The 27,924-nt window shown below is 38.7% G+C and overlaps 1 protein-coding gene across 3 annotated transcripts; it reads right to left on the bottom strand.

The window, feature by feature from the left end:
• Positions 1 to 27,924, bottom strand: LOC140246005 (prestin-like). 3 transcript variants are annotated; one of them, XM_072325452.1, is made up of 17 exons: positions 27,637 to 27,924; positions 15,286 to 15,579; positions 14,664 to 14,780; positions 14,062 to 14,172; positions 12,632 to 12,870; positions 11,642 to 11,806; positions 11,142 to 11,294; positions 10,342 to 10,424; positions 9,460 to 9,607; positions 8,013 to 8,126; positions 5,840 to 5,917; positions 4,649 to 4,744; positions 3,680 to 3,856; positions 2,717 to 2,887; positions 1,754 to 1,925; positions 1,078 to 1,193; positions 1 to 358 (listed from the first exon to the last, which is right to left on the bottom strand). In XM_072325452.1, exons 1-17 carry the CDS (start codon positions 27,650 to 27,652, stop codon positions 290 to 292), a joined length of 2,319 nt encoding a protein of 772 aa, XP_072181553.1. In that variant the 5' UTR covers positions 27,653 to 27,924; the 3' UTR covers positions 1 to 289. The 3 variants fall into 3 exon arrangements, with proteins under 3 accessions (XP_072181553.1, XP_072181555.1, XP_072181554.1); XM_072325454.1 differs by lacking the exon at positions 27,637 to 27,924 and adding an exon at positions 16,563 to 16,585; XM_072325453.1 differs by lacking the exon at positions 27,637 to 27,924 and adding an exon at positions 16,363 to 16,366.

Below are 27,924 nucleotides of genomic sequence, written 5' to 3'. Positions count from 1 at the left end.
GCAAGCCATCAAGGTGCTACAGCCATGACAGCCGTCGTTGTACAGCACAAACAATACAAATTATAGTTCGTCAGTTTTCACATACACACTGAACTTCAGCTTCAAGCATCATGCTTGACATTGATGAAATAAAACTCTAATAGATTTACAATTCCCTACGGTAATGTATGATTATAACATGTCAAGTATGAAATACAAGCTGAAAAAAAAAATCTTCCATCATGCTTGAAACGGCTTGGACGCGATAGTCCCATTGTTGGCCCCAGTCAATTGTCGGTCGTTTGGCGTTTCAAAGCCGTTCGTCTTCGCTGATAGGATCGTCTTCTAGTGCTTCCGAAGTGGGCACCATGTCTTTACGCTGCGGTGATGAAATATCAAAAGAAAAGGTAAAACAGAGGAGAAAACAAGAGCGACATGAGAGGTGAGAGGCGAAACCATCCAGAATGATATTCGTCCTTCCCGCGTTACACGTAAAAAACTGTAAATGCCCATAATTATAACAATTAGTGTTACCTGACGGGATTATCTATCTATTTCATTAATTATTTTCCTTCATTTATTTATTTTTTTATTTTATTATTATTATTATTTTTTTTTTTTTTTTTTGGGGGGGGGGGTGTTCTCCCCATTTCTTTTCCATATCCGCTAATTCATATATACACACATACATACATGTATGTATATAATATATATACATATATATATATATATATATATATATATATATATATATGTGTGTGTGTGTGTGTGTGTGTGTGTGTGTGTCTGTGTCTGTGTGTACATATTTCATATCTACCACATGAGCTCCTATGTGGTTGAGCTCTGTCAGTCATTGCAATTCAGTTTGCGTAATACACATACAAAATAATCTACAAATTCATGTACAATTTTGTGGTTAATTCTATTCTTATTTCTTAGTAACTTTGCGACAAGTTTGAAAGGGGCAACTATCTTTATGATCGTGCTGGTCTTTTTTGTTTGTTTGTTTGTTTGTTTTTTACTCTTTGATAACTGCTCTACCAAACGATGCATATGAAAGATAGAAGTCGTTTGATTGGTTTGGTACATCACACCCACCTCTCGCTTTCGAGTTACCGCCATGACGGCATCGAGGGCGGAAGGATAAAAAACAGTCTTGCCCTCCGCAACGTCGTCGAGCTCACTCATCTTGTAAACCGACCGAATAACCGAGTCTAGATCGAGTAAAAACAAACTACACTTGTTGAATATGAAACATATATACACATCAAAGACAACATCTGATGTTCAGTCAACAAACATGGTGAATCTTGATTGGTGAGTTTTATAGAGGACATCAGGGGTAGTTTATTACAACTGCTGATATCGCTGAGCAATCCTTTTGAATACACTCGGCCACTAATGAACCCATGAAAGATGAGTGCAATCATCAAAACTTTCATGCTGGGCACTGAAATGGAAATTTATCGAAAAAGGACCTTCCCACATTCTTTATAATCCCTAATATCTTACTCAATTTTAATTCAATTCAATTCAATTCAATTCAATAATTTATTTCCACTATCAAAAAAGAAAACGAAACATTATTCAAAGCGGTACAAATGTTATGATAATAAACTCCCCATCCGATTTACTAACAGCTTACATAAAACATAGTGGAACAAGGACAATGCCAGAATATTATTATATTATTCAAAATCAATTCAATTGGCACGTGTTAGACATCAAAAGTGCTTGATGATTGTATGTTATGCTGTGTTAGTCGTGTTTTTACCTGCACAAGAGCAGAAGACTGTTGCTATGCCAATCCTCGAAAAGTCCCTCAGCAGGGCAGTGAGTGTTCTAGCGCCATTTACGTCCACGAAGTCAAAGTGTGAACAATCGATTATGATCGTATGCAGCGGGGAATCCACGGCGTACTGGTCTTTCTTAGTAAGCTTCGTATCCTGAAGGGGGCGGGGAGAGAGGATCATAACATTCAATGTAGTAAAGCGCCCCAGTCAAGCAATCCCAGTCAGGTTAAATCTCCATTGTTGTCTTCTCTGAACTACCCTGGATATTCCACATCCTGGCAGGTGTTAAACAAAAATTAAGCCACATCTACAGATCTCTGACACCTGTCAAAACTTGGATCAAGTTCCACGACAAGTTTGGCGACACATGACTCAAAACGTTTCCCTATTACCCTGATGCCCTCGTGTCAAAACGCGTGCATGCTTGCATCACATCTTATTTGATGAGTGATCACTGTTTAGGCACGTTGCACTTGTTACTCCATCATCCTCTTGATATCTTATGCAAAAGAAATTACTTTCAAAATTTCAAAATTAAGTCTAATCTTATCAAGTTTGCTTCTGCGTCGAAAAAAAAAATCACGCATGTTTTCACCTCCAATGAGGAGAATTTGCACACAAGTACCTCGCAAGTGACGTGCTGCGCGATAAATATTGCATGCAAGCACGTTTTACAAAGCGATTGTACTGTACAGCATCCCAACGCCTATGGTTGTGCAGCTCTATTCTGAGATATACTCCCCGTAATCTATACCTTCTGCACAAGTTGTTATGTTTGTTACAATCGTACAGCTAGGAACGTATACATGTATAAACTTTCAATATAATTATATTGTGATTGCGGCATAGTTATGATCTTAATCAAGCACTGGGCAAACGCGTATCTGTCATTTCTTTACACGGACATTTTGAGAGAATTGGTGTCCCTTTAATTAGTTTTTTACCAGGTCGTGTATTTCAAAGGTTGAGTCATTTCCCTTCCGGCTCAGCTTGGCAAATGCCTTCACCGGGTTTATTCCGATCTGTCGATAGAGGGCCTTTTTGAATTGGTCCGCGTTGGCGTAGTACAGAGTGGCTTGCATCTTAAAGATGTGAATTCCCGACTGCGTCTTCGCCTACAGATGGGAAGAAAGTAGAGATTTCAACAAAATTGCAGTCACTTGTTTTAAGCGCGCGGAAATACCAAATTCAGTGAAAGCTTCATGACTATTTACCATTTCATATTTTTTTTCTGTCAGTGAATGAAGATGAAATTCAACATAATTTATAATACAGTTCATCATGTAATTTTATCATATTTTTTTATTTAATGCTGGTAGACTTAAGTGCTTAATGTCTGCTATCTTACTGTGAAACAATAATTAATTTCAAAGTTGTTTTTTTTTTTCTGGGGGGGGGGTGATAAATATATGTATATATTTTATGTATGTATGGTATAAAACTTATGTTAACTTATTTCATGATTTATATTCTTCATTTATGCACCTCTATCTTTATGTATGTCCGAAAACAAATTTTATGTATATTTTATACATGACAATAAATTATCTTGAATCTTGAATCTTGAATCTTGAAATTGCTTATGATTTTCGTAGGTCTCCCAACACTGAGAGATTACTATAATCATCTGGTCCTAACTATATCTACTTCTAATGCACATTTGATTATATTAATGTTTATTTTTCTCTCGTACATTGTCTTTGATCATACTTTTTGTATTGACTTGTTTAGGAAATAAGGCTCTTGTTCACCTACAAAGCTTTTATATCAAGCATCATATAGTGTCAACGATTCTTCCTTCATGATTAGTTAAATACAGCTGTGATAGAAGACATCATTCAGTGTTGGCTATCTAACAGGTGTGTAATCTCTTTTGAATCGTACTGAATGGAGAGGATGAATCGTACCGCATCGTACTCCCTGGAGTCCCGATAGTACTCCGATCCGGGGAGGTGTCCCTCGACGCTGAAGCGGGGTAGTTGTGAGCGAACGATGACGGTGAGGAGGGCGTACAGCACCCCGACGCCGAGTCCGAGATCCACCCCCAGGAGGAAGACGGCAAGCCAGGTCACCAACCAGATCGACTGCACATGGGAAGATGTGGCGATTTCATGCTAAATATAACGGTCTCCTGACACGTGTACACATCAACCCTTTTTGTAAGTAAGCCGGATATTCCACCTGTTAAGATTCGTGGTGATTTCATCCATTTGCACCTATACACATAGAAACAGTATTCGTGATTCAGCAGTTTACGTAATCAGAAATGTCCAGTTCTTCCCGATCCCCTCATAGCTGCCATGCACTTCCTTTACGCTTGCCAAATAGTTTTTCATCTGTCCCAGTATTTCAAAAGTGGGGCACATCTCAAATTAACTAGTTCGCTAAAGGCATTAGACTTTTCTAGCGAAATAAAGAAATCTGAAGAATTTTGATAGGTGACCCAGGTGACTCAGGTCACTGTCATCATACAAGTGGCGCTGAGCTTGAAAGTTCGACAAATTCGCCAGGGAAGCCCCCTGGCTTAAAAAAGACAGGAAAAGAAAAGAAACTAGGTGATGCAGTCGTATTGACCTGCTATCTCCTTGCCAGTGTAAATACTTGTCCCCTGTAGTGTACTTGTCCTCCAGGTCTCGCTATTACATTACACCCCAGGTACCCACTACCCTGTTTCAAGAGGGACTGAAGTGGGTAAAAATCTGTTCCAGGGATGAACGCGATGGACATGAATCCTCCACCTGGTCATTTTTTTTTTTTTAAAGCTTGAATCTTCTCCACTACTATATACCCGCCGTCAAGAAAATATCAGAGAACATGTCGTGAATAGAGCTATACATATCTGTACGGATGTCATTGCAACTGCTATCTCTACTTACGCAATCAACCTTGGATGTTTTGTACAGCGTACGTAGGTCAGCAAACTGCGCCATCATCCCTCGTAGCGCATAGATAATGATGATGGATAGAACCGACTGAAAGATGAATATGAGACGGAGGGAGTATTATGTGTGTGTGTGCGTAGACAGATAAACATGTATTGAAATGGCCAAAGTGATAACAGCTAATTCATGGTAATGTGCTTTCTCTTTTTGGGTGCTGTTCGTTATTCCGAAGGTTCGCTATTCCGAAGGTTCGTTATTCCGAAGGGTCGTTAATCCGAAACACGCAAATTCCCTATACCTACATGTTCGTTAATCCGAAAAGGAAAAAGGGTTCGTTAATCCGAAAATTTGTGGCGTTATTCCGAAGGTTCGTTATTCCGAAGATTGGTTAATCCTAAAATGAAATTCGGAACAATGAACCTTCGGAATAACGAATCTTAGGAATAAAGAGCCTTCGGAATAACGAACCTTCGGAATAACGAGCTGTAACCCTATTTTTGACAGGTATTCATAATTCTAGCCACACACGCACAAAAAAGGGTTTCGTTATTATAACTCGGTAGAAATGCAACAATGAAATAATTCAAGGCTTTTCCATTTCACAAATTACGTCTACATGGAAGGAATTCCTTTGTATCTTGATACCTTACTGCATCTTCAAATGTTGAACCACACGCCTGGTAAGGATGGGGGGGGGGGGGGGGCAAAATCCTTAAAGTATTTTTTTTTTCGAAGCTTCTATCAGGAACAACTGTTCCGTATTATTCGATTTGTTTCACATCTAAAGAATACCATGGAGACCAAACCAAATAAATGACCAAAACTTTGTGGCAAATTTGAGATTAAAAGAATTCACAAATATTGACTTCTCGAATGTCAACGATAAAAGACTTATGATTAAAACGTGAACGCACAAATTGTTTCAATAGCATTTGCAAGCCATCCACGTGACGTCAAAGTATAAGTGCAAACTGAAACACATCGAGTGTCGTCACAGGCTTTAAACGGCGGGGTGGGGGGGGGGGGCAGGCGGTGGGACAGATATCTCACCTCCCGTATGCTTTTAACTAATGGAGAATAATGTACATATACCGCATACTGGCAGTATATATATCTTAATATTATTAAAGACCAAGTAGTGTATTCGTGGGGAAAAGAATAAAGAATGATTCATACGGGACTCACCTTTGGTAGAGGCTCAAAGAGGGGACCAATAAAGAGAAGCACAAACATGAGGATAGTGGATGACACCATCATAGCAATCTGGAAACCAGCGAAAGGATAATAGGGAGATCGCATCGCAGCGTTAAAGGACAAGTTCACCTTCATAGACATGTGGGTTGAGTGAATGCAGCAATATTAGTAGAACACATCAGTGAGAGTTTGAGCAAAATCGGACAATCCGTTAAAAAGTTATGAATTTTTTAGCTCACCTGAGCCAAAGGCTCAAGTGAGCTATTGCGATCGCCCTTCGTCCGGCGTCCGTCGTGCGTCGTGCGTCGTGCGTCGTGCGTCGTCCGTCGTGCGTAAACTTTTTACATTTTCATCTTCTTCTTGAAAACCCCAAGACCAATTTCCATCAAACTTGGCAGGTAGCATCCCTAGGGGGTTAGGAACTCAATTTGTTAAAATGGACACCATGCCCCACCCAGGGGGCCCCCAGGGGGGCCCAAACCCCCCAAAATTAAGGAATCTGTAAAAATCTTCTTCTCTAGAACCAGAAGTGATAGAGCTAAGTTAATACTATGAGTTAGTACATTGATGACTGTAGTTTCAAGTTTGTTCATGGCAGAATCAGGGGTGCCCCCCTTGGGACCCAGGGGAGGGGGGTGGGGAGTGGTCCTAATGGGGCCTAAATTGTACATTTTCATCTTCTTCTTGAGAACCCCATGGCCCATTTTCACCAAACTTGGCAGGTAGCATCCCTAGGGGGTTAGGATCTCAATTTGTTAAAATGGGCACCATGCCCCACCCAGGGGGCCCCCAGGGGGCCCGAAACCCCCCAAAATGAAGAAATCTTTAAAAATCTCTAGAATCAGAAGTTATAGAGCTAAGATAATACTATAAGTGTGTACATTAATGATTGTAGTTTCAAGTTTGTTCATAGCAGATCCAGGGGTGCCCCTCTTGGGGGTGGGGGGGGGGGGGTTGGGAAGGTCTAAATGGGGGCCTGAATTGTACATTTTCATCTTCTTCTTGAAAATGCCTGGTCAAATTTTAGTAGAGCTGTGAATAATTTAGATTAGTGACTGCGTGAAAGGTGAACTTGCGATACTCAGGTGAGCGCTAGACCCGCGGGTCTCTTGTTGAACTTTCTGCTCAGTCACGGCTGGATGAAAAGACTACTATAGCTTGTGATGTCACATGAGTACAACGATATAAAGAAAGAATAAAGAAAATTCAACATATTTCCATTTTTCTCGCATAACAAAAGAACACTCGACTTCTCTCTTTCAGAAGGCAGGGGGAATAATATTACCCTTAACATACGTCAGTAGCAAGTCAAAGAAATGTGCACTTTATTCAAAAAGTAAAGTTTTGTGAAATTCTCTTTTTATTTTCCTTATATAATTGTACGCATGTGACATCATACACTGTAGTAGTCTTCTCTTCAGCAGTGACTGCGCAGATACTTAAAATATTCGTAACTTTTGAATGGATTGTCCAATTTTCCTAAAACTTTCACTGTGTTCTACTAATATTGCTGCATTCTCTCAATCCTTATATGTATATGAAGGTGGACTTGTCCTTTAAGCATGTAACAACGGTGGTGACAGTTTGAATGCTTAAAGGGGATGGCTAGTAACTGATCAGTGTGAATCAGTGGGAATGCTGGGGGATGATTGTTCCAATCCTTGTGGGATTCATTTAAGAGTACATTATAATTATATCTATTGTTGTGTGAAAACTATTTGCTTCAGAACGGTCTCATATTCAAGTAATGTGCAGTTTAATGCCCCGTCACTGTACAGGCATGCTAACCTGGAAACATTAAACTGCTCATAATTGTTTATTTCATAACACATTAGTGAGTTAGTAGATTCAAATGTAGTTTGAAGAAGTTAAATGACGATCAACGATGTATATAGTCAATTATAATTACAAGTTTGATTCATATATACGTTACAAAAACATTGGACAATGTTATTGTGTCAGAATGTCAAATTACCGTGTGTAATCTGCTAAACGTTGTAAGATTCAACAAAAGCTAAAAAAACAACAACAACACAATTGTAAAAAGCTAAAATAAATCACTCTCCCACTAGCTCCGTAAAGCTACCTCAAACTGCCGAGAGCCTATACATGCTACAACTGAAATCTTCTGGGGAAAACGTTTATCATGTTTGAATGTTCGCACCTGTGTTTTTCCGCCGTTTCCATCGAGTAGCGCGACCCTTGCCAGGGCCGAGGCTGACACAAAGCAAGAGAAAAAGCCGCCCATGATATTAGATACCCCGTATCCCATCAGCTCCTGAGATGGGAGGGAAATATATATATATATATATAATATATATACATATATATATATATATATATAGAGAGAGAGAGAGAGAGAGAGAGAGAGAGAATGTCAATATCTAGAGATTAAAGTAGGGGGGGGGGGGGGACGATGAAAGGAAAAGAATAAACTTTATGCTCTTAGTCGGGCGCTTTTGAAGCTTTTGAAGCATTGCAAACATGAGATGACAAATGATCGGACTCTTCGGAATGTGTTTACATGAACATAGTCTCTGAGGCACTCAATCAATGTCATGATGTCACAAATGCACAGCTAAGATTCATGTTGATTCACATTCTTCTCAAATTCCATTTGTTGAAAAGAAGGGGCGTCACAATAAAACTCGTGAACTGCATAATTAATGCACGCAACTGCATGCTTGCCGTAATATTATACCAACGCTGTTCTGGCCCCTACACTTTGTCATCAGGGTCACGTATAATAACACAGCTCAGTCAAAAATAGTCCCAATGTTTGATTGTGAAATAAATCAATACTGTTTTTTTTTTTCTTTCCTGAAGAGGGATCAATAGAAAATGATGACAACGGCTTCTTTTCAGGAATTTCTGAAATCGCATTCCACATTTCTCTTACCAGACAAGGGTAAATCGTGACAGATTAAAAAAAAAAAAAATGATGCCGCGGAATAAAAGTGGAAGAAACTGCCAATTCAATAAGCACGTTTTTAAGAGTAGTTATAACGTCTTACTCACACGGTAAACGTCTGTTTATAAGACTGAGACTAGGACACGCCAGCAAAGGGTGAGATGATATATTCTGATTTCATCTCACCTCATGAGGTAAAGATTCTCAGACCATAAATGGCTACCAATACTGTTGACAACAAGATATTTCCGGTATTGATTGGAGCCGTCAATAAAACATAAAGTTGAAACTCAACCATCAAATATCAAAACAAACGTGAAATTGCAGCCGTCGGTGCTCTCTTGCAGCACTGTTTAGTGCCTCCTCTATATCCATGTGGTATCAATTTGAAAGTGACTGCATGATGCCAGAAACACGACATTATTGTACATCATAAGTGATGGTAAAGAGCATGAATTTGAGAAATTTCAACAAATCTCCACCATTTGGTGTGAGGTGTGCTTTACTTGCGACAACACCTGCAAATCTAGGACCTTGGTGTATTTATCACCATCTTTCTTAACTATATAACCACTGATTGTGATGAATGGCAGTCGAATATGAGCCAGAGATAGGCTATTATAGTGCATTATCTACAATACGGCAAAATTCCCTGGAATCTGGTATGAAATCTAGCCGTCGAGAGCTCTAGCTGTCGTACCTGGTTAGAATCGATCTCGTAATCGTTCTTTGTTGCGAAGATCTTCGCCAGAGAGACGGATACCGCGAATCCTACGATACCAATCGCCACCGCGTCGGCGATCAGAAGGCTGAAGTACGACGCTGGAGGAATGGCCGGTTCAGGGAATCTGTTCATAACGTCGACGGGAGAAGATAATTTTTGAAGTAAGAACATGTCATACACCTCATTTTCGGAAGTGTAATCACTCATTCGTTCTCTCTCGCATTTAACATGTGCAACTTTTATGGGGACTCTTTACTCTGCGTAACAATCAAAACATTTTCTACAAGACTTAATTAGATCATCGAGTATATCCTATGCAGAGGCTGCGGAACTTTTTCTTTTACATCCGAAGATGCCAATATGAAAGGGGTATAGTGTGTGCGTGCGCGTGCGTGCATATCAATGGTACCCCTCCCCCACTTCAACGGGAAGAATCTCTGGACGGAAACCTCGGAGAGTCATTGGTTTTGTTGAGATTTGATATGTTTTTTTTCCTCATATTTTTCATTTTTGAAGAGCCATGAGGTCCTAAGCACTCTACCAGGTCCGACTGTTCATGCACCTCATTTCAGGTGGATCGCAACCACTGAGTACAGGATGAATTATTGCTGGCGCACATTTGGTTAACTTCGTCATATCGTGATATGCACGAGTAATGCCCATCATCATGAAGCAAACCTTGATGCTGCCTTTAGTGAATTATGTGTATCACTACATCTACATGTCAGTGGATATGAAGTTGGCAGATTAATGACGTCATTCTCCGCCACACGAGAGTCACACAACCAGAACAACAAAAGCAAATCATTTTTTGTTTGTAGCTTGGGTTGAGCGAATATTTTGGTCATCTCAACTTACCCTATTGGGACATCTCCGATGATATCGACGCCGTACCGCACATCGACCTCCACGTAATACGAAACGAGAATGCCGACGATGACCTGCCAATCCACAATTTCGAGACATGCGAGAAAAGGGGATCAGTTATCAACAAAAGTAGCAAATATAATAACTCAACAAAGAGCGCTCGAAACAATCACTTCCATAGTAAAGAAGAATACGAGTGTATCACTTAGTCCAGACAGAACGTGTGTCGTGACACCCAGCAGAATTGTTAATTGTCACGGAAAAGTCTAAACAAACAAAAGAAAGCAGAAAAAACAACAAACAAGCTGGGTATTTGGTGTGCACATCGTCACTACAAGCGTCAGTAATAAGCCAGAAAAATTTCACATACACACATACTGTTCTAAATTGGCAACTCTTATTTAGACATACCATATACTTATACAACATCAAATTAGCTGTCAAAATGCAATAGTTACATGATAGTGTTTATTTCCTGAGCTTTTTCTGTAACTAAAGACGCCTTAAAACTGTTTTCCCATTTAAATATGAAGTATTGAATCCGTTTGCTGTGTGATCAAACATTGCACATTGGCCCTACAGCTGTATACCTAAAGACTTCAAGATTAGACAATAACATTGAATGATACGAGGGATAGATTACGAAAAATTTCGGTTGTAACATACAAACCAGTCTATGTCGAGGGGCAGAAGTTTCTAGTGGACCTTCAACTTTTCTCGAATGTCAATATGGTTATTTTCCGACGTTGTCCTAAGTTTGGACTGAAAAATATTTATGTGTGATACCTTACCACCAGCAACTCCCACGGGATGGGGACTTTAAGTTGTTTCTTGTACCTCTCAGAGAGGTATTTTCCCGGGGCCAGAATAAAAAGTCCAATCACAGCAAATAACATCGTAGCCACGTTGGTGTCGGGAAGATTAATGAAGATATCTCGCCACGTCTAGAAAATAAGGATGATGGACGAATTGTATGTATTACATATGTATGTATATATATATATCATATATCATCACATTAATATTCTTTCGATGTTTGAATTATCGTCAAAGATATCGGCATACTGGATAACACCTTAACAGTAAAAAGAAACATTTATTGCAGCCGAGCAAAAACCGAATGAACTTAATATGTAAACTATATAAATCGCCTCTATATTGTTTGCTGAGAGCATTGATTTTCTTGTCAGGTTTATGAAAATGAAAACATGAAAATGAAAGATGAATTCGTTCCTATGTAAAAGCGTACATTATGTAAGCTGTTTTCTACAAACACAGGAGGAAAACTTACGTAGATAAGACTTAAAGGTCCAGCGTATCTGGGGAGATTCAGTCCCAGAAGGGGCGGGACCTGACTCGTGATCACGTGACAGGCAGCTCCGGTGGTAAAAGCACGGACCAAGGGCTGCGCCAGGTACACCGTCACAAAACCCAGACGAAACACCCCCAGGCCAGTCTAATGGGTGAAATGGGAGAACGGAGTTTTGACATATGAAACTCGGTATGAAATGAGGAAAGTGGAATTACAACACGATAAGACATACGTGCGTAAGTTTCTGATCCTATGTTCCTGCATTAAAGAAACATTAAGAAATTTGTACGGCTTTCTATAATAGAGTCACCTTTGGCATAGTCTGACTACTTTTTTTCTTGTTGCTCAATTACATACACAAAATGTTTGTCGTACATCATCGTATCTCCTTTCAGTCAACGTTCATTTTGAGCAGCACTGCATACAAAGAACATTTACAGTATAGGCACGCTTTGCTATAGTTGAAAATTCAGGCACTGGTGCCTTCAACATGTTATCCTGAGCTCGAGTCCCCCACAGTTTGAACATCCTTGAAGAGGAAATCCAGTCCAAATACAAGTTTGTCTGATATAAGTCTGATAAAAAAAGAGTACAATCTTACAAGTTCAACGGGAAAAAAAATTGTCTGAAATCGGATGAAAAATAAGGAAGTTATGACATTTTGAAGACTTCAAAATGTCATAACTTCCTCATTTTTCATCCGATTTCGATCAAAATTATACCGTTGAACTCGTAATATTCTACTCTTTTTACCGGACTAACTTATATTTAGGCTGAATCTCCCCTTTAAATAACATGGTTGATTTGCCATGTCTCTCTCTCTCTCTCTCTCTTTCAAGCACTCGAGTATACAAATGGATACCTGATGATAAGACTTCTTGGACGATAGCTCCCACTATGAATAAACCTATAACTTGGGCAAATCAAAATAATTTATTAGATAATGAAAAGAGAACAAGATCCCCTAACCTGAATGATTCCAACAAGGAGGCATAGGGCTGCATGTAACTTAATCCTTTCTTGACATATTGGTCCGCAGGACTCCTCTACAGGTGCAGACACGTTGAAGCCTGGTGAGGTCATACCATCGAAAGGTGACGTCATAAACCCTGACTGAGTCGTGGGTGCGACCGTCGTGGAGGGGTACATGTCGGCAATGATTCGTTCCACGGCGTCACCACACAGGATGGCGACCACCCCAAAAGTGCCTTTCGTAAGGAGAATTCACCAAGAAAATATATATTGCATTTAGTAAAAAGGCACTGGTCGAGAGTATAGAGTTCATGTGTTGGACATTAAACGAGTGGTCTGCTGCTAATTTAGTATAAATGGGAGCAAAGGGGAATTGATAATCTACTCCTTAAGTTGTGTTTAATTATTGTTCTTATGAAGACTTCAAGCGGCTTCGACTTTGGACAGAAGTTTGACAGGAATATAAGTGGAACAAGCGATAATGTACGGTAAAAAAAAGAGACAATTTAAAGAGACGCAACTGATTTGAGAGATCAATTGGCTCTCTAGCCTGGAAGTAAGATGAGAGGAAAAAATATTTTAGTGGCAAAATGTTAATGCCTGTGTGAAGTAATGAAATAAAAGAAGGATACATTATCTAGAGGATAAGATACAGATAATTAATAGATAAATAATGACTTACTGATGAAGAGAGAGAGAGAGAGAGAGAGAGAGAGGGGGGGGGGGGGGAGATACAGAATGAGAGATTGATATAGACACATGAAAGATGAAAGGAGAGAGCTTTTATATCTACCGGAGATAGAGGTGGGAGGGGGGGAACTTTCAGATATTGAGACAGATGTTGAAACCGCGCAGAATACTAAATATCAATACAGACAGTATTATGTTATACAAACGTAAGAAAACAAGCATGTTTAAGTTTAGATGAAGTTTACAGACATGGAGAGCTTTCCTTTCATGCATCATACGCCCTGGAGACACTGAAGATATCAACATCGGGCGGTGAGTTGGCTCGGTCGGTAGCGCGTCTGCCTCCGACCCACGCGGCCCGGGTTTGAACCCGAGTCTGGACTGAGCAATGTTGTGTGTAAGCACGGAGGTGGAAAGAGAAGCTCTCTGGGGCCCAACTGCCACATATCTAAGACAAATTTGCTCTCAGCCAATCAAATGCAAGTATTTCCGTAGCTTGTCACATCTATGACAACTTGTTACTGATGACAAGTGTTATGAAACGGGCCCCAGGTGTAACCATACTGTCCCCTCTAGCAAGAGGCAAAACACTCTGTCCCTCGGATAGGACATAAAATGGAGGTCCCGTGTGTGAGAGAGTCAAAACTCATGCACGTAAAAGATCCCGCTTCATTCATTCATCGCAAAGAGCAGGGTGTCAAATCCGGTGAAGTGAACAAACAAACAAACAAACTTACCGAGAGAGGTGTGTCGGGAGGATCCCATGAGAAAGAAAGCCAGCGGGGCGAAGAAGGCGGTGTAAAGACCATGGACCGGTGGGAGGACAGCCAGGAGGGCAAAGGCAATACCTGTGGATTCATATCAGTTTAGTGGATAAAAAATGAGAACATTGGAGTGAAATGGATGTGCAAACAGCATCATTTTGGAGATCATAAGAGGGTTTTGAACATGTTTAAAGGGACTGTACAGTACTGGTTGAGGTGGGAATTATATATGTTTTGAACGGGTAGGTGAGATAATGAGAAACCTCTTATGACATATGAAAGAGTATATATGTAATTTTAAGAAGGATTCAACTTTTATCTGATGAAAATTGGTTTTCAAATGACTGAGATATCCAAAAAAGTGATAATAATAAAAGGCGACAAGCCACACCTTTTATTAGGATCTCTTTATTTCACATTGGATATGTCACAGCTATGCACGAAAGAGTGTGTTTACGCGATGCGTGTTGTCATGTCAGTATCTTGTACGTAGTCGATTGTCCATGTGTATATGTATGTGTATGTGTTTGTTACTGTTGTTTTTGTTATTATTTTTGTTCGAGGAGGACACTCACTCTGTGGAATGTTGACCACACCAACAATGAGTCCGGCCATGAGATCTCCAATGGCATTGTTGCGGAGGTCGTATTTTGGAAGCCAAACCAGGACAGGAAACACATACATGAAAAACTCTGTGCATTAGAATTGAACAGGAGAGAAGTCGTGGTGAACGTGTGAACGCAAAACAGGAACAATAATCAGACATACACGTGTACGTACAAAACAAGGACAGAACTCCCAGGTACAATAAAAGACAACAGGCATGCAAAAATAATGCTTTAAAAACATCCCTTCATAACATATATGAACTATAGTTACTCACAGTTTACATTCAGGTAACTTTTTACACCGTAATCTATCTCTTGCCCTGGAGCCTTAATATTCTTTGCCATATTATTTTGTTTGCGGCAAGGCTACAATATCAGGTTGTGCCTGTCATATTGTTTGCATTAATAGCATACAGTGAGAAGATTGGATATGCAATATCTGGCTTATATAGACGACAAGACCTTGTCATGGTAAAAATAGAAACAGAGTGTGATCACGTATAGAAGAATTTACATAACATATCTACCTCTGTAGCAAATCAGGATACGCAGCTATTGTCACTTTCGCCATGAAAATTGATAATCTTACTTTTCAGCTTGTGAGCATTGCATCGATATCCCCTCATGGATGTCTGGATACTCTCGAGGACCCCAACACTAGGGACCGGCTGGTAGCCGTATTTCTCCTGCAGACTAGACGTCGAGAAGAGGGGCCGGTCGACAACCACACTTAGCGGCTCAGAGCCAGTAGACCCATCTTTCGATCTCGTTTCGTTCTCTTCGACGGTGTCGCCGTTGTTGGTGTTGCCCAGGTCTCCATCTTGGAAGTCGTCATCCATTGTGACGTAGAGGTTGTTGGAGCGATGATGGAGTGGACGATGTTCTGGACAACGAGCCATGAGAAAGGGTGTTATTAAAACAATCGAGCACGGTTAGAAGGCTACACCAATGGCGTACTAAGATCGGCAGATAGCAGTGTTGCAAAATAGCATTCATCAACAAAGTCTGTCTGCGAATTTGTTTACATATGTCATGTAGACTCAGACTGTCCCCAGTCGTCTTATGGCATATTGCCCGACCTGGCCCAACAACAACAACAACAACAACAACAACAATGATCATTAGTACGGTTGAGTATTATTCACTTTCAGTCATTCCAAGTCACGTCGTGGTTACGTAATACACTTACGTTACTCATGAATGACAGGTGCAGCTATAAAGTCACAGAAAGTCCGGAGTGGCGTCCGCCTGAATAGAAAGCGTCCTTCTTCTCTTCACTACTATACAAAGCTACGCAGAATTATTGACAATCGAGAGCTAATATTCCTGGTTAGTTCTAATATTATTATAATCATTCCAAGGGAGAAGATAAACCTCGATAGCACGCAGTAATGTCTGTCTCGTGGTTTTTTAAAGGTCAAAAGTTTCAAAGTTTTCCAGCAGCAATTACTCCGTAGCCTGAAAGTTATCAGCAAGCCTTCAAATACCAAACGCGCGCAGAATGTGTGGTACGCATGATCTTTGCCTTTGACAGCTTGCTGTCAAAAGATACACAGACAGCATCTCTTTGCTGTCTGGATAACAGACAGCAGAAAGAGAGAGGCAGGGGGAATCAGGGTCTGCACAGACAACACCCTGTCTTGCAAAGAATAAACCATGGCTATACCCGCAGGCTTAGCGCTGGCGCAGTGCAGTGCAGTAAGAATGGTTGCATACAGAAGGCTCGAAAGTACGTGTATTCATGCAATCGAAATTTGTTTTTCCTTTGGGAAGCACACATACCATTTTCATATAACATACTTGCATGATTCAAACTAACTGAAAACATTCAGACTGGAAAGAAAAAAAAAAACTTGTCCAAAGTACCTTCAACTTCTCTCCCTGCATGACACTGGTTAACACTGACTGTTGAGCTTGGTGTCTCTTGACGTTGAGGGCGAAGGTGATACTTTAGACAGATGCTATAAGATAATAGTGTTGTCATTTGGCGCTTCTGTGAATTGCCTCATGCTGAGCAGAACGTGGGATCATTGCTCTATATCAATCCTAAAGTTAAAGACCTACTGTCAATCAAAACATAATTAAATCATCCCAATTTTTGCATGGAATTACTTTAAAAAGACTTGTCAGTCAAAGCATAATCAAATTTTCGGCTGGAGCATACATGTCCCATGTTTATATTACGTCTGATGTTATTTGCTGTCTTGCCTAATCAATTATTCTTAAGTGTAGCAGATGACCACGTTCCTTTCGTAATTTTCGAGATGTCCCCAAACGAGTTTCTTTTTGCCTGTCAGCAGATAACGGACAGGTTGGTAATCCACCTGTGCGAAAGCAGTGAAGCAGTACATGTATCATTATCCCCCTTTCACGATCAACTATGCATTTTTTTTTTGGTACATTAATGTGCGTGCCATCAAACAATGAAAACATTCCAAATCAATCGCGTGCGAGGTATGAATAGAGCGTGCACTGACAGGCTGACAGACCCTTTTGTTCTACACAAAACCAGGCACCTGAACGGGGTGACTGGTGTCAGCAAACACACAAATCTACTGAGCTCAGCTTTGATCGCTTTATACATGTTCATACGGGTGTAACAGCAGAATAAACGCAAACTAAATCAGAAAAGAAGTAAATAATACTGCGACATACACATTTTTCCATCAGAAAGAGAACAATGCTGATAGAATAAACTCTTCTTTTTTTTCAAACCCATTTTCAGGGTATTAACCTATAACACAAGGAAACATGAAACTAGACCATGAAAGCAGACACTCCTGTCTCCATCTTGGGAACCTGGTACACCAGGTTCCCGTCAAGCATTTGCTGACTCGGGAACCTGGCACACCAGGTTCCCATTTGAAACAATTTGTTAAAGAGCTATACGCTCTGCCATAATGTTGTGCTTTAATGGCACAGAGATCTTGCTATTATCAAAATGTGTGTATAATGAAGTTTATTAGTCTTGTCCAGGTGAAAGCTGAACTCAGGATGAGCGAAACGGAACCCTCCGGAATCCTACGGAACTTCGGTTATTACGTAATGATTTCTTTCTAGATTTTGTTTGGAAGGCACATGGAAATAACACTCAGGACAGGAAAAACAGGGAATGTCCAACCATATTTTGTTGAGATGACGATGATGATTTTGAAGAGTATGATGATGATACAATAATATTGATAACAATAATAACAATAACAATAACAATAATAACAACAATGATAATAATATCAATAACAATAACAACAGTAATAATAATTAAAAATAATGATAATAACGATGTAATGTATAGGGGCCACTGGCCAAGGAGTCTGTCTTTTCTTTTCTATTTTCTATTTACCTTAAACTCAGATTTTCCAGAGATTTAGGGCGTTTGCTAAGAGGAATTGTAATTAGCATGAGATTTGATCCCAATGGCTAACCCGTCACTTTCACGAGATCGAGATTTTTTTTTATATTTTTTTGATGGTACATTCTCAAAACGGACGCGACATCTACATGTATATTCCACAACACAGCACGGGTCTTGAACTCAACTTCTCGAGTACTGTGTTTGCCACCAGTGCAATTATTTGAGGGTCTAATGAGAGAAAGATTGAGTGTCACGTTAAGGTACTTGAACCGAGATATCATTTTCAGCTCTCTGCAACTTTTCAAGCCAAGTGGAAGGGACGCGAACTGATAAGGCCGTATGAGTGAGATAAGGTTTTGGTTTCAATAAGAGCATTATCTAACTATATGCGGAATATGCATTGTTCAGTGACATTTACAGATCATCGTATCAATTTCTTCCACTGACTTTATACAGCGAAAAGGAGAATATACCTTAAGACGTTTCAAAGCTTCTCTCTCTTTTCTTTTTAAATTTTAGTTCAAACCCTATTTTGTACGTCAAAGATCAAGGACCGCGGATTGGGGGGGGGGGGGTGGGGCACTGCTTCCAATTCCTATTTTTGGTTTAAAAAAACACGAAAAAACGGGAAAATGGATTGGGAGGCTCCGTCATTATGTCCGTCGAAGTTGCCGGGAACATTGATTCTTTACCTAACCATGCACACACACGCACACACACACAAACACACACACACACACACACACACACACACACACAAAGTTTGTATGCAGACAGATGTCGTTAAATGCTACATACTAATTTAACTATTATGATGTATACGGTTATATCAAAATGAAGTGCTGTTTTTGATATTATTTGAAAGGAGGCGATTAAAAAGTATTGAGAGCAAAAGTTTAAGATCAGTATTATACAGGAAGACGTTCTATACCCAAATCTGCCGATGTAGACAGCCGGTTACTATTGCTCTCAGAAGTTCTCGTACCTTGGATGAAGCTTACGATCAGTCATATATAAAATCTTGATTCTGTACAAGTTTAAGCAAAATTTGATACGATTGATCGTTATGTATAGTAACAAAATGTGAACTTTTCCAAACAATTTCCAATAACCATAGACAACGAAAGAATGAAAAAGAGCATGACTTATATACACAATTTACATCTTTGAATTTATTGCTTATATGCTGCTATCTGTCTATAGTTTCGTAAATCCACAATGTGCATTGTCTTCTAGTCGGTAGCTATACAGGTTTTGTAAACCACATTGGCAGACTGGCCAAGGGTGCAGTGGTTAGACCACTCGGTTATTGATTGACAAATTAAACTATGAATATCATTACCGATAACCCTAGTATCCATCGTGATCATTAGATATGTCAGGAAAGAATTACTAGTCAGGTATTCCAAACATTATAGTTTCAGTCATCCAAGCATCAGAGGAAAAGTAAAAACATGAACTGTTTCCATAAATATTACATTGTTTTGGAAAGTTGATGGTTATCGGAGCAGCTTTTGTATAATATGTAATCTAACTTCACATAGGTGAATCTATCTACAGAAAATTACATGAACTATATTGAGACAGTCTGTATTCCGGAACAATGTGCACATGAAGAATGCTTTCACATTAAGAAGTTTAGTTGATATTCAGAAGTGTGTATTTGTTTGTGAGTGTGTGTATGTGTACTTGATCAACTTAATGCCGACAGTTTCATTTTCTGTAATGTTTTGTTCTATTCTGTCTTAATTATTTTTGTGTTAAGTATTTGTAATTACAGTAAGTATTTTTAAAGAAAAACTTGAGTGGTTCACAATATACAAGCATTGCTTTTTTTAGCGGACCTCTCAATTCTCTTCTCCCCTCCAAACATAACTTAGTATTTTGCCGATGTATTTCTCTTTTTTAATTTTCATTTCGCACATTCTAATGTATATATGCTATTAATGCTAATTATATAATTCCTGATTTATTCCAGGGAGGTGGAAAGCACCTCCCTGTTTATTCTGTGTTAAGTTTTGTTGGAAGAAAAATTAGAATGAAAGTAAATGAATTGAATTGAATTGAACTGAATCGAATTGAATTTAATTCTATTGAGTAAAGTGTTTATGTTAATCAAACTTGGTAATAGTAAGCCTCAAATCATTTTGGATGATGCAATGGAAAATGCGGACAAATAACTCACATTAAATTAACCAGGTGCAGGCTCCACCAGTAACTTTTTACTTGATCAAAAACAAAACATTTTAGCTACTTAAAGATCACAGCATTCGTACGACATCGAAACAAAAACGATATAGAAATAATTTCACTAAAGTGGTAGACAAAAATGTCCAAATTTGTGAAGTTGATGGATATAAGATCATGATTGAGGCATGGCGCTCCTCCGCTCTTTATTGCAACACAATGCATGCGAGTCCAAACTATAATGGTGCTGGGGGACTGCATACACCTAATAAAACCAACTAATTATACTTCATTGAGACTGAAAATGATCTAACGAATACAAACCATTGATTCTCTTTGCTGTATTTGAAGAAAGATTACATACAACAAAAAGGAAACGTATTTCTTCTTCAGATAAATTGATTGAGTTTATTTCATTACTGGAATTTTGGTGGACAGGAAGATAATTGAAATTTCTTTTTTCTTATTTGCAAATAAGAAATGACAGCCAACATCATGTTTTAATTAAAGTTATTCTCATTGAAAGGAAACATTTACCTCAGACAGTGATGGTTAATACATGCGCGCAGAAAGTCAGACGTTTATGGAAGTTGGCGTTTATGGTAGTTGGCGTTTATGGTATTTTATGGTAGTTGGCGTTTATGGTATTTTATGATAGTTGTTTAGTCAGACGTTTATGGTACTAGTAGTTGGCGTTTGTTTAAGGAATGCATTATTGAGTCAATCATGTGAAAATTTTCGGAATGTGCCTATTTCTCAGAATGTGCTAGATTAAGGGTTGTTTTTCAATGAACGTGAGAATTATTGTTTTATAATGCAACCAATAACCAGTGCAGTGTTTATGGTGCATAAGAACATATCTATCCAAACAGCTTTAAGAAAGCTCAAGAGAGACAGACAAAAAAAAAACAGCACTAATTTCTGCGAAATATTGATACGTTGTGGCTTTTCAGGCAGATTTTTTGGGGAAGAGTCAATAAGATAAATGTTTCAATTTTTATGGGTACATTAATCTAAATGGTAAAAGGTATTATCCCACTGAAGGAACATTCCTGTTGTGTTTTGGGGTTTGTTTGTTTGTGCTATTGATTGTTCGTTTGTTTTTGGCACATCAAGACAATCAGTATTCGAGAATCGAAGAAGCTTAATATTTATAATCACACTTGATAAGCTATATTCACGTTTTAAAAAGAAACAAGAGAGAAAGGGTGGATATTTTTAAAGAAGATGTACCTGATATGAAAGAAGATAGCTACTGATTGAGCTCGGATCCAATTTTAAAGGATATTGCAGATGTTATCATCACTAACTTCAAGTACCTTGATTATAGAACAAACGACTTTTCATAACGAATCGACGATCCTGGTTGACAAATTATAAAAGCAAAAACGAAAACGACCATCGCGATAAAGAAAAACTTTAAGAAGAACTATTCAGCAGATTTATTATAAAGTAATAATGTCATTATCCAAGTCTTCTCGATATTCGATAATAAATTCTAGAGATCAAATGCTGAAGATACTGAGAAAGCGTAAAGAAAATAAACCAAGGAGGAAGAATTTAAATAACAAATGCAACAACAAAAAGATTGAGAAATCCTGCACAAAACATAACAGCTGAAAAGGCTTCGCGGTGCGGTGGAAATCATATCAACCAATCAATATTCCTATAGCCTAATTATGTCTACTTCGAGCCTCACAGCGCAAAGGTGATTGCAGTATGCGATGCGCTCACAATTATACTTTTTGAGAAACTTTTTTTCCCCACTGACAGTATGGATAAAAGAATAATAAAAATAAACACGATATCCAAATAAGTCACGATGTGTATGGAATACATAAGTGACCAAACATGGGCAGCCATCTGAGAGAGTAAGAGAGAGAAAAAAAGACTTACCGCTAAAGACATCCGCTCGAAGCGACAAGAAGAAGGTTAAAAACTGCTGGACCTAAAGAACCTGCATACTCTATGAAATCGCTGCGCATTTAATATGATGTATTGGCAGTTTTGCGCATGACCTACTCATCGTCTGCGAAAGCTGCCATTGGGCAATCTTTTGAGGGGATTGTGATGTGAGGGGCGATTTCAATACAAGCAAGAAGATAACGAGATAGACAGAGCGAGAAAGAAGAGAAAAAGAGCAAACGTTAGAGGAAAAAATAAACAGATGAGGTTGTAGTCATATTTTGTTGTTTTTTACGAAGACGTGAGCGTATTCACCAGTTCCAGAAGAGAATATTTGCTCTTCTTCATGTGAATATTGAATGCCAATCTTGGTAGGAGTAGTTCAGATATGCCAAAAGTGTTTACTTTGCCTCCAGATAGAAATGTGACCATTTAACTTTAGCATTTACTTTTGGGTGCAGTGTTTCAAGATTGTAGCAATATGCGTACCTTAAAGACTGGTATGTAGTTCTTCGTAAATTAATGTTAAAATAAAGGTGTAATTGACTAATCACAGAACTTTAACTTTACGTCATTTCTTCACATCGAAGAGAAATGCACGAATTCAACTTTAATGCATCTTTAAGTTTCGACGTAAGTTATGAACGGCACCATTACCATGATTAAGTTAGTTTTCCCCATTTTTGTTTAAGCGTAACCTGAAAATCTTTACCACAGCGGCGCTTACGAAAAGAGAAAGGAAAAGATTTGGAGCAGTTCAAAACATCCAGGAATTATTCTGCGTCCTCATAAACCCCAGGGCTAACCTCTGTAATAAGAATTTTGCGCACTGAACTAGACAAACCGTGAATGAACTTGAGAATTACAGTTACAGATAATACACCCCACACACATACACACACACACACACACACACACACACACACACACACACACACACACACACACACACACACACACACACACACACGACAAGCTATGTCAACTACTTTAATTTAGGGACATCAACCAAAACAAGTCTCATCGTCACTCGTCTGCTCTATACATTCCATTCGCGTAGGCTTTCAAATACCAGAAAAATCGTATCATTTGCTTATTTTGTAAAGAGTGTCTTGATTTCAGAAGTGAACGCTGAGAGCAGTACAAATTTTTGATTAGATTTCTAATGTTCGAGCTTCATAACGGTTAGTGATCAATCTGAGAGATAAGGTTTCAAATTTTGATAAACAATGTCCTAATACATGATTTCATACTAAAATTTTCAAGAAACGTTTTCCTAAAAATCCGACTTAGGTGTAGACTAACATGGCTTGATAAGAAAATTCCTCTTATCAATTCAGACAACAACAACAACAACAACAACAACAACAACAACAACAAACCAACCAACCAACCAACCAACCCCAACCCCCAACCCCAATAAGAACAACAACAACTTCAACAACAATAACAACGAAAGCACACGCCCATTGTGTAAAATCAAAATATAAATTCATCTCAGATACTTATCTCTTATCACATTAAATTCATATTAGGTTCATATATTCCCTCTTGAATCAGGACAAAGTTGAAGAATCTTCTGGCCATTGTGCTCAGCACAGTTTGCGTATTGACACTAGCCGATAATAAAAGCTCTACTGGAATATATGATTAATGTCAGGAAGGAATGATTGTGTCTATATAGAGACCATTCGGTGGCCCTTGCAGGAGGCAAACAGGCGTTACTCCACCAGAAAAGAGACATTCTCTTTCTCCAACAGATAAATATCATGAGCTCATTCACCTCAGGAACTATACACATTTTACTCCTTCTAGCAAACACATTGTTATGTGCACATTGATATATATATATATATATATATATATATATATATATATATATATATATATATATATACACATAGAATTACATATAACTCTTACGAACCACGTGATCAATTATTTGCATTTCCTCTCAATGCAATGTAATGCTCCTTGAATCAGACAACCACACTGACTTCGTCATGGGGCACAGCTAGGGGACAGAGCATGATTTCATTTAGTCAAGCTTGCAGGGTAGGGCCTGGCAGAACAATATGTGTGTAGTTTTGGGTTTTTTTTTTTTCGTGTATAATGAGTATGTGTGTGTTCTCAGTACCCCTCAGGACACAGGCAGAGAAAATAAATCATGACTTCGTAAACATCTTCTTAACTTTAAAGTTTAAATGAAAATCGATCACAAGTGAGAAAAAAAGGCATGGGGTTTCAAGGCAATAAAACAGCCTACGCACGATGTATAATTCCGCAGCACTGTAGCACTGATTTTAATCCGTGGAAGATGTGAACGTACGAGATTTAAAGGTAAAAGGTACAGGTTTTTTAATTATAACTGCGATAAAACTATCAATTTTTGCTCTTCTATGGAGATAATGTTATATACATAAGAAATGTGAAATAACGCTGTGATAACGCGATTTCTATTCCGTAACGGCAAAAATTCGACATATATTACCCATTTCATCACTTCATTTCATTTCATTTCATTTGCTCATTTTCATTTTCAACAAAGAATAAAAATAAAAGTACAAAACATATCTCTCAAAAAAGAAGACAGTATACATATTCTCCATACGAAATAAAGTATAACCACACAATGGACTGAAGCATAGATGCATGATATTTGCTAAATAATGTTGAAGACGTTGAAAAATTACGTTGTAAGTATTGCTGTCTCGGAGTATACCCGATCGTGGTTGCTATTGAACTTGATGTTTTATTCAAAAAAAAAAAAATAAATGAAATAAAATGAAATAATCGATTACAGCGGTACAGCGGTAATGCTGATCCTGCAGCTGCAAGCGATTGTAATGTATTACCGGAAGGGCGACATTTTATCACCACATGCTATCAAAGCAACCACCTTCTTTTCCTAACGAACGAACAACCAAAGGAACAAATCAACTCTGATAAATTTTGGAATGGGAATTATGCCTTTACCTGTATTAGCTAAAATATTTCCCCCGAACTTCATACCGTGTATAACATAATTCTATTTATGTGAAAAAACGGGAGGCCATTGCATCATCAACTCGCTCATTCGATTATTCAATAAGGACTTGTCAAGAAATGTTTTCCGAAATAATGTGAAATTTCAAAATGTCACATCTCCCTCATTTCTTATCCGATTTTTGTCATTTTTCTATCGTTCTGTGGGTAATATTTTTTTCTTTCTTTTGAAGTCTATTTATTTTCGGGGTGACTTTTTCTCTTTAGCACTGTAATTCCACACTGGTAACCTGTCATTTGGTCTTTTGAGATGACAGTCTAGAGCGTGTTAAACTCTGCAGTCAAATACTTCAGATGTCTTAGGGACTAACCAACTAGTGTTATTGTTGACCGTACGATTATTACTGGTTCTCTCTAGTTCGGTCCGGTCTAAGTTTGGTAGGTCTTCACGTTGATCTATCGTCTTGAGCTGATGACGACGCAATTCGTTACAGAATAAGAAAGGAAGACCCCACAACTCCCTTTCACTAAACCGCTGAGATCGTCGCAGATTTTTCGAGTAGTCCGCAGCAACTTGGTGAAGCCAATTGTTTCTGTGTGTTTTTTTTAACTGATTATGTAGTGTTTGAAATGACAGAAACCACTGATGTTCTAGAACGCTTTTCCATGTTTACAGGAGGGAAAAGGTCTTGTCTCGATGATGGCCCTATAGTGTACATGTATCATTATGCGTCGGAATTTAGGGTGTGAGTGTGGATGATATTCGCGCTGACTAATAAAGTGTTTATCACCATGTTGACTTTTTATACTGATTAATATTTGGACCATTTTTGTGCCCCCTCCCCTCCATAAGTGTTGGTTAATTGATTAGTTCGATTAATTCGTGGCCTGGAGATATCCAGCACACCTTTGGAACGACGAAAAAAAAAAACGGAGATAGGACGTGATAAATCAAGTCAGCATTTCTCGCAGTTCTTGTGTGGAGCAATGTGAAGCTTTACACGCTATTCCAACAGAATGACAATGTGCGTGGCACAGTATCACCAGGGAGCTGGGTTCCGGCATAATTTTAGACGCTTCAGCATCTAGCATTATGCTAGGCATAATTTGGCTGTTTTTGATAGCATAATTCTATAGCATAATTGCTACAGAAAGGAAATCTCTAGGAGTTTTGCGTACTGTTGTACCTTTTTTGGTTTGTTTGTTAGTTTTTCAGCTTATTTGTCAACGAAACTGACAAGAAAAGTTTTAAAGACCTGGGCTTTTTTTTTTGTTGTTTTTTCCGTAATTCGTAGCAACAAAAAAAAAAAGTGAGGACTTTTTTGTTTTGCTTGTCAGCTGATCAGGCACCACAATTGCTTGACATGTTAACATGATGTGACAAAATTTCATGGAAATTTAACATCGTTTTATAGGCTTCTTCAAGCACAATTTCATTTTTCACGCTGGTCACACTGGGCTATAGAACCGTCATCTTCCAAGACAACATGACCACGCTTGTGTAGCATAGACAGCCAACAAATTAGAGTGAATGAGAGCGTTGTGTATAGCAACAAACTTTCGTTTTTGAAGGATACACGCACTCTTGAAAAGATTTTCTCTTCATTCCGCTCCGAAAAACAGACTGATTTAATCAGAGTTTAAGTATCAGTGCTTGGCAGACTAACTGGCTGCTGTTCGTTTTGTTAAACAAAACGTCCCATGTTAATCCTTAAAACTTTCAGTATATGGATTTGGATTATAGATTTGGGAAAACATCTGGCGTCATACTATACAGAGTAAAAGTCAAAGACCGGATTTGATATCGCAAGCAAAAAAGTCAAGAAGCAGCGCATAGAATAATGCTATCATTCCATGCGCTGCTTCATGACTTTTTGCTTTCAGTGATAACAATGTTACCACAGTTTAATATTAAAATGTGGGAACGTAATTATATCAGTGAATGTTGAGAAAATGACATTAAGTAGTTTGATGTTTGTGACATGAATCTTATATCAAAATCTGCAAGTCAACTTCTTGTTCTTTGTTCAGCGTTGCAGTATTTAGAGACATATTTTACAGAATCGAATCAAATTAGGGCAAGTTTGATGCTCATCAGAGACAGTTTTTACTGATTTGAACACTGGACAGCACTGATGAAATCCGAAGGCAGGTTTATTCCAGACTCTAAGAGGCCAAATCAAACTCTGTTAGGTCTGTTACAGGGCAAATTCTTAAATATTGCTGATTGTCAATAAACCATTCCCACTTGAGTGATATTAGCTCATCGGGTGAGCTACGATGTATTTTGCTTTAGAACCTGTGGGGTCAACTATATTCCTTGAGTGTGCATTTTCGTGGCCCCTTCTTCTCCTTTGGAAGTTGATAAAAACGATATGAAGTCTTTTGTAGGCACACTTAAGATCTCACGATAGTGGCCTGCATAGAAACAGCCCCACTCTCAAAACAAGCTCCCGGGTGCATGGTTCTACCTGTCTGTGCAACAGTCAACAGTCCCGATATGCTTACCAGATAGCCCAGGCATGTTGAACTCGTCTTGAGTGCCTTATCTCTGTCGATTCTTATTAAACTTGTTTGTGCCTCCAAGGTATACAGACATCAAGAATTTCGTCACAATAATAGGCTGGAATCATTTCATTCGGAATGTTGGAACGCTCGGCAGACTTTCCAAATGCTGTCTTCTAAAACACAAGCGAGTCGGAGTTTGACAAATAAACATACGACGTAGTGAGCTTCTACAACCACTACGTGGTTGAGAAACGATTAACATCATGTCAGGAAAGAATCAGGCCGTTG

Source organism: Diadema setosum, chromosome 2 (assembly GCF_964275005.1).
Source record: "Diadema setosum chromosome 2, eeDiaSeto1, whole genome shotgun sequence".
Classification (NCBI taxonomy): domain Eukaryota; kingdom Metazoa; phylum Echinodermata; class Echinoidea; order Diadematoida; family Diadematidae; genus Diadema; species Diadema setosum.
Note: the sequence above shows the minus strand (reverse complement) of the source record. Positions and strands in the feature narration are given on the sequence as shown.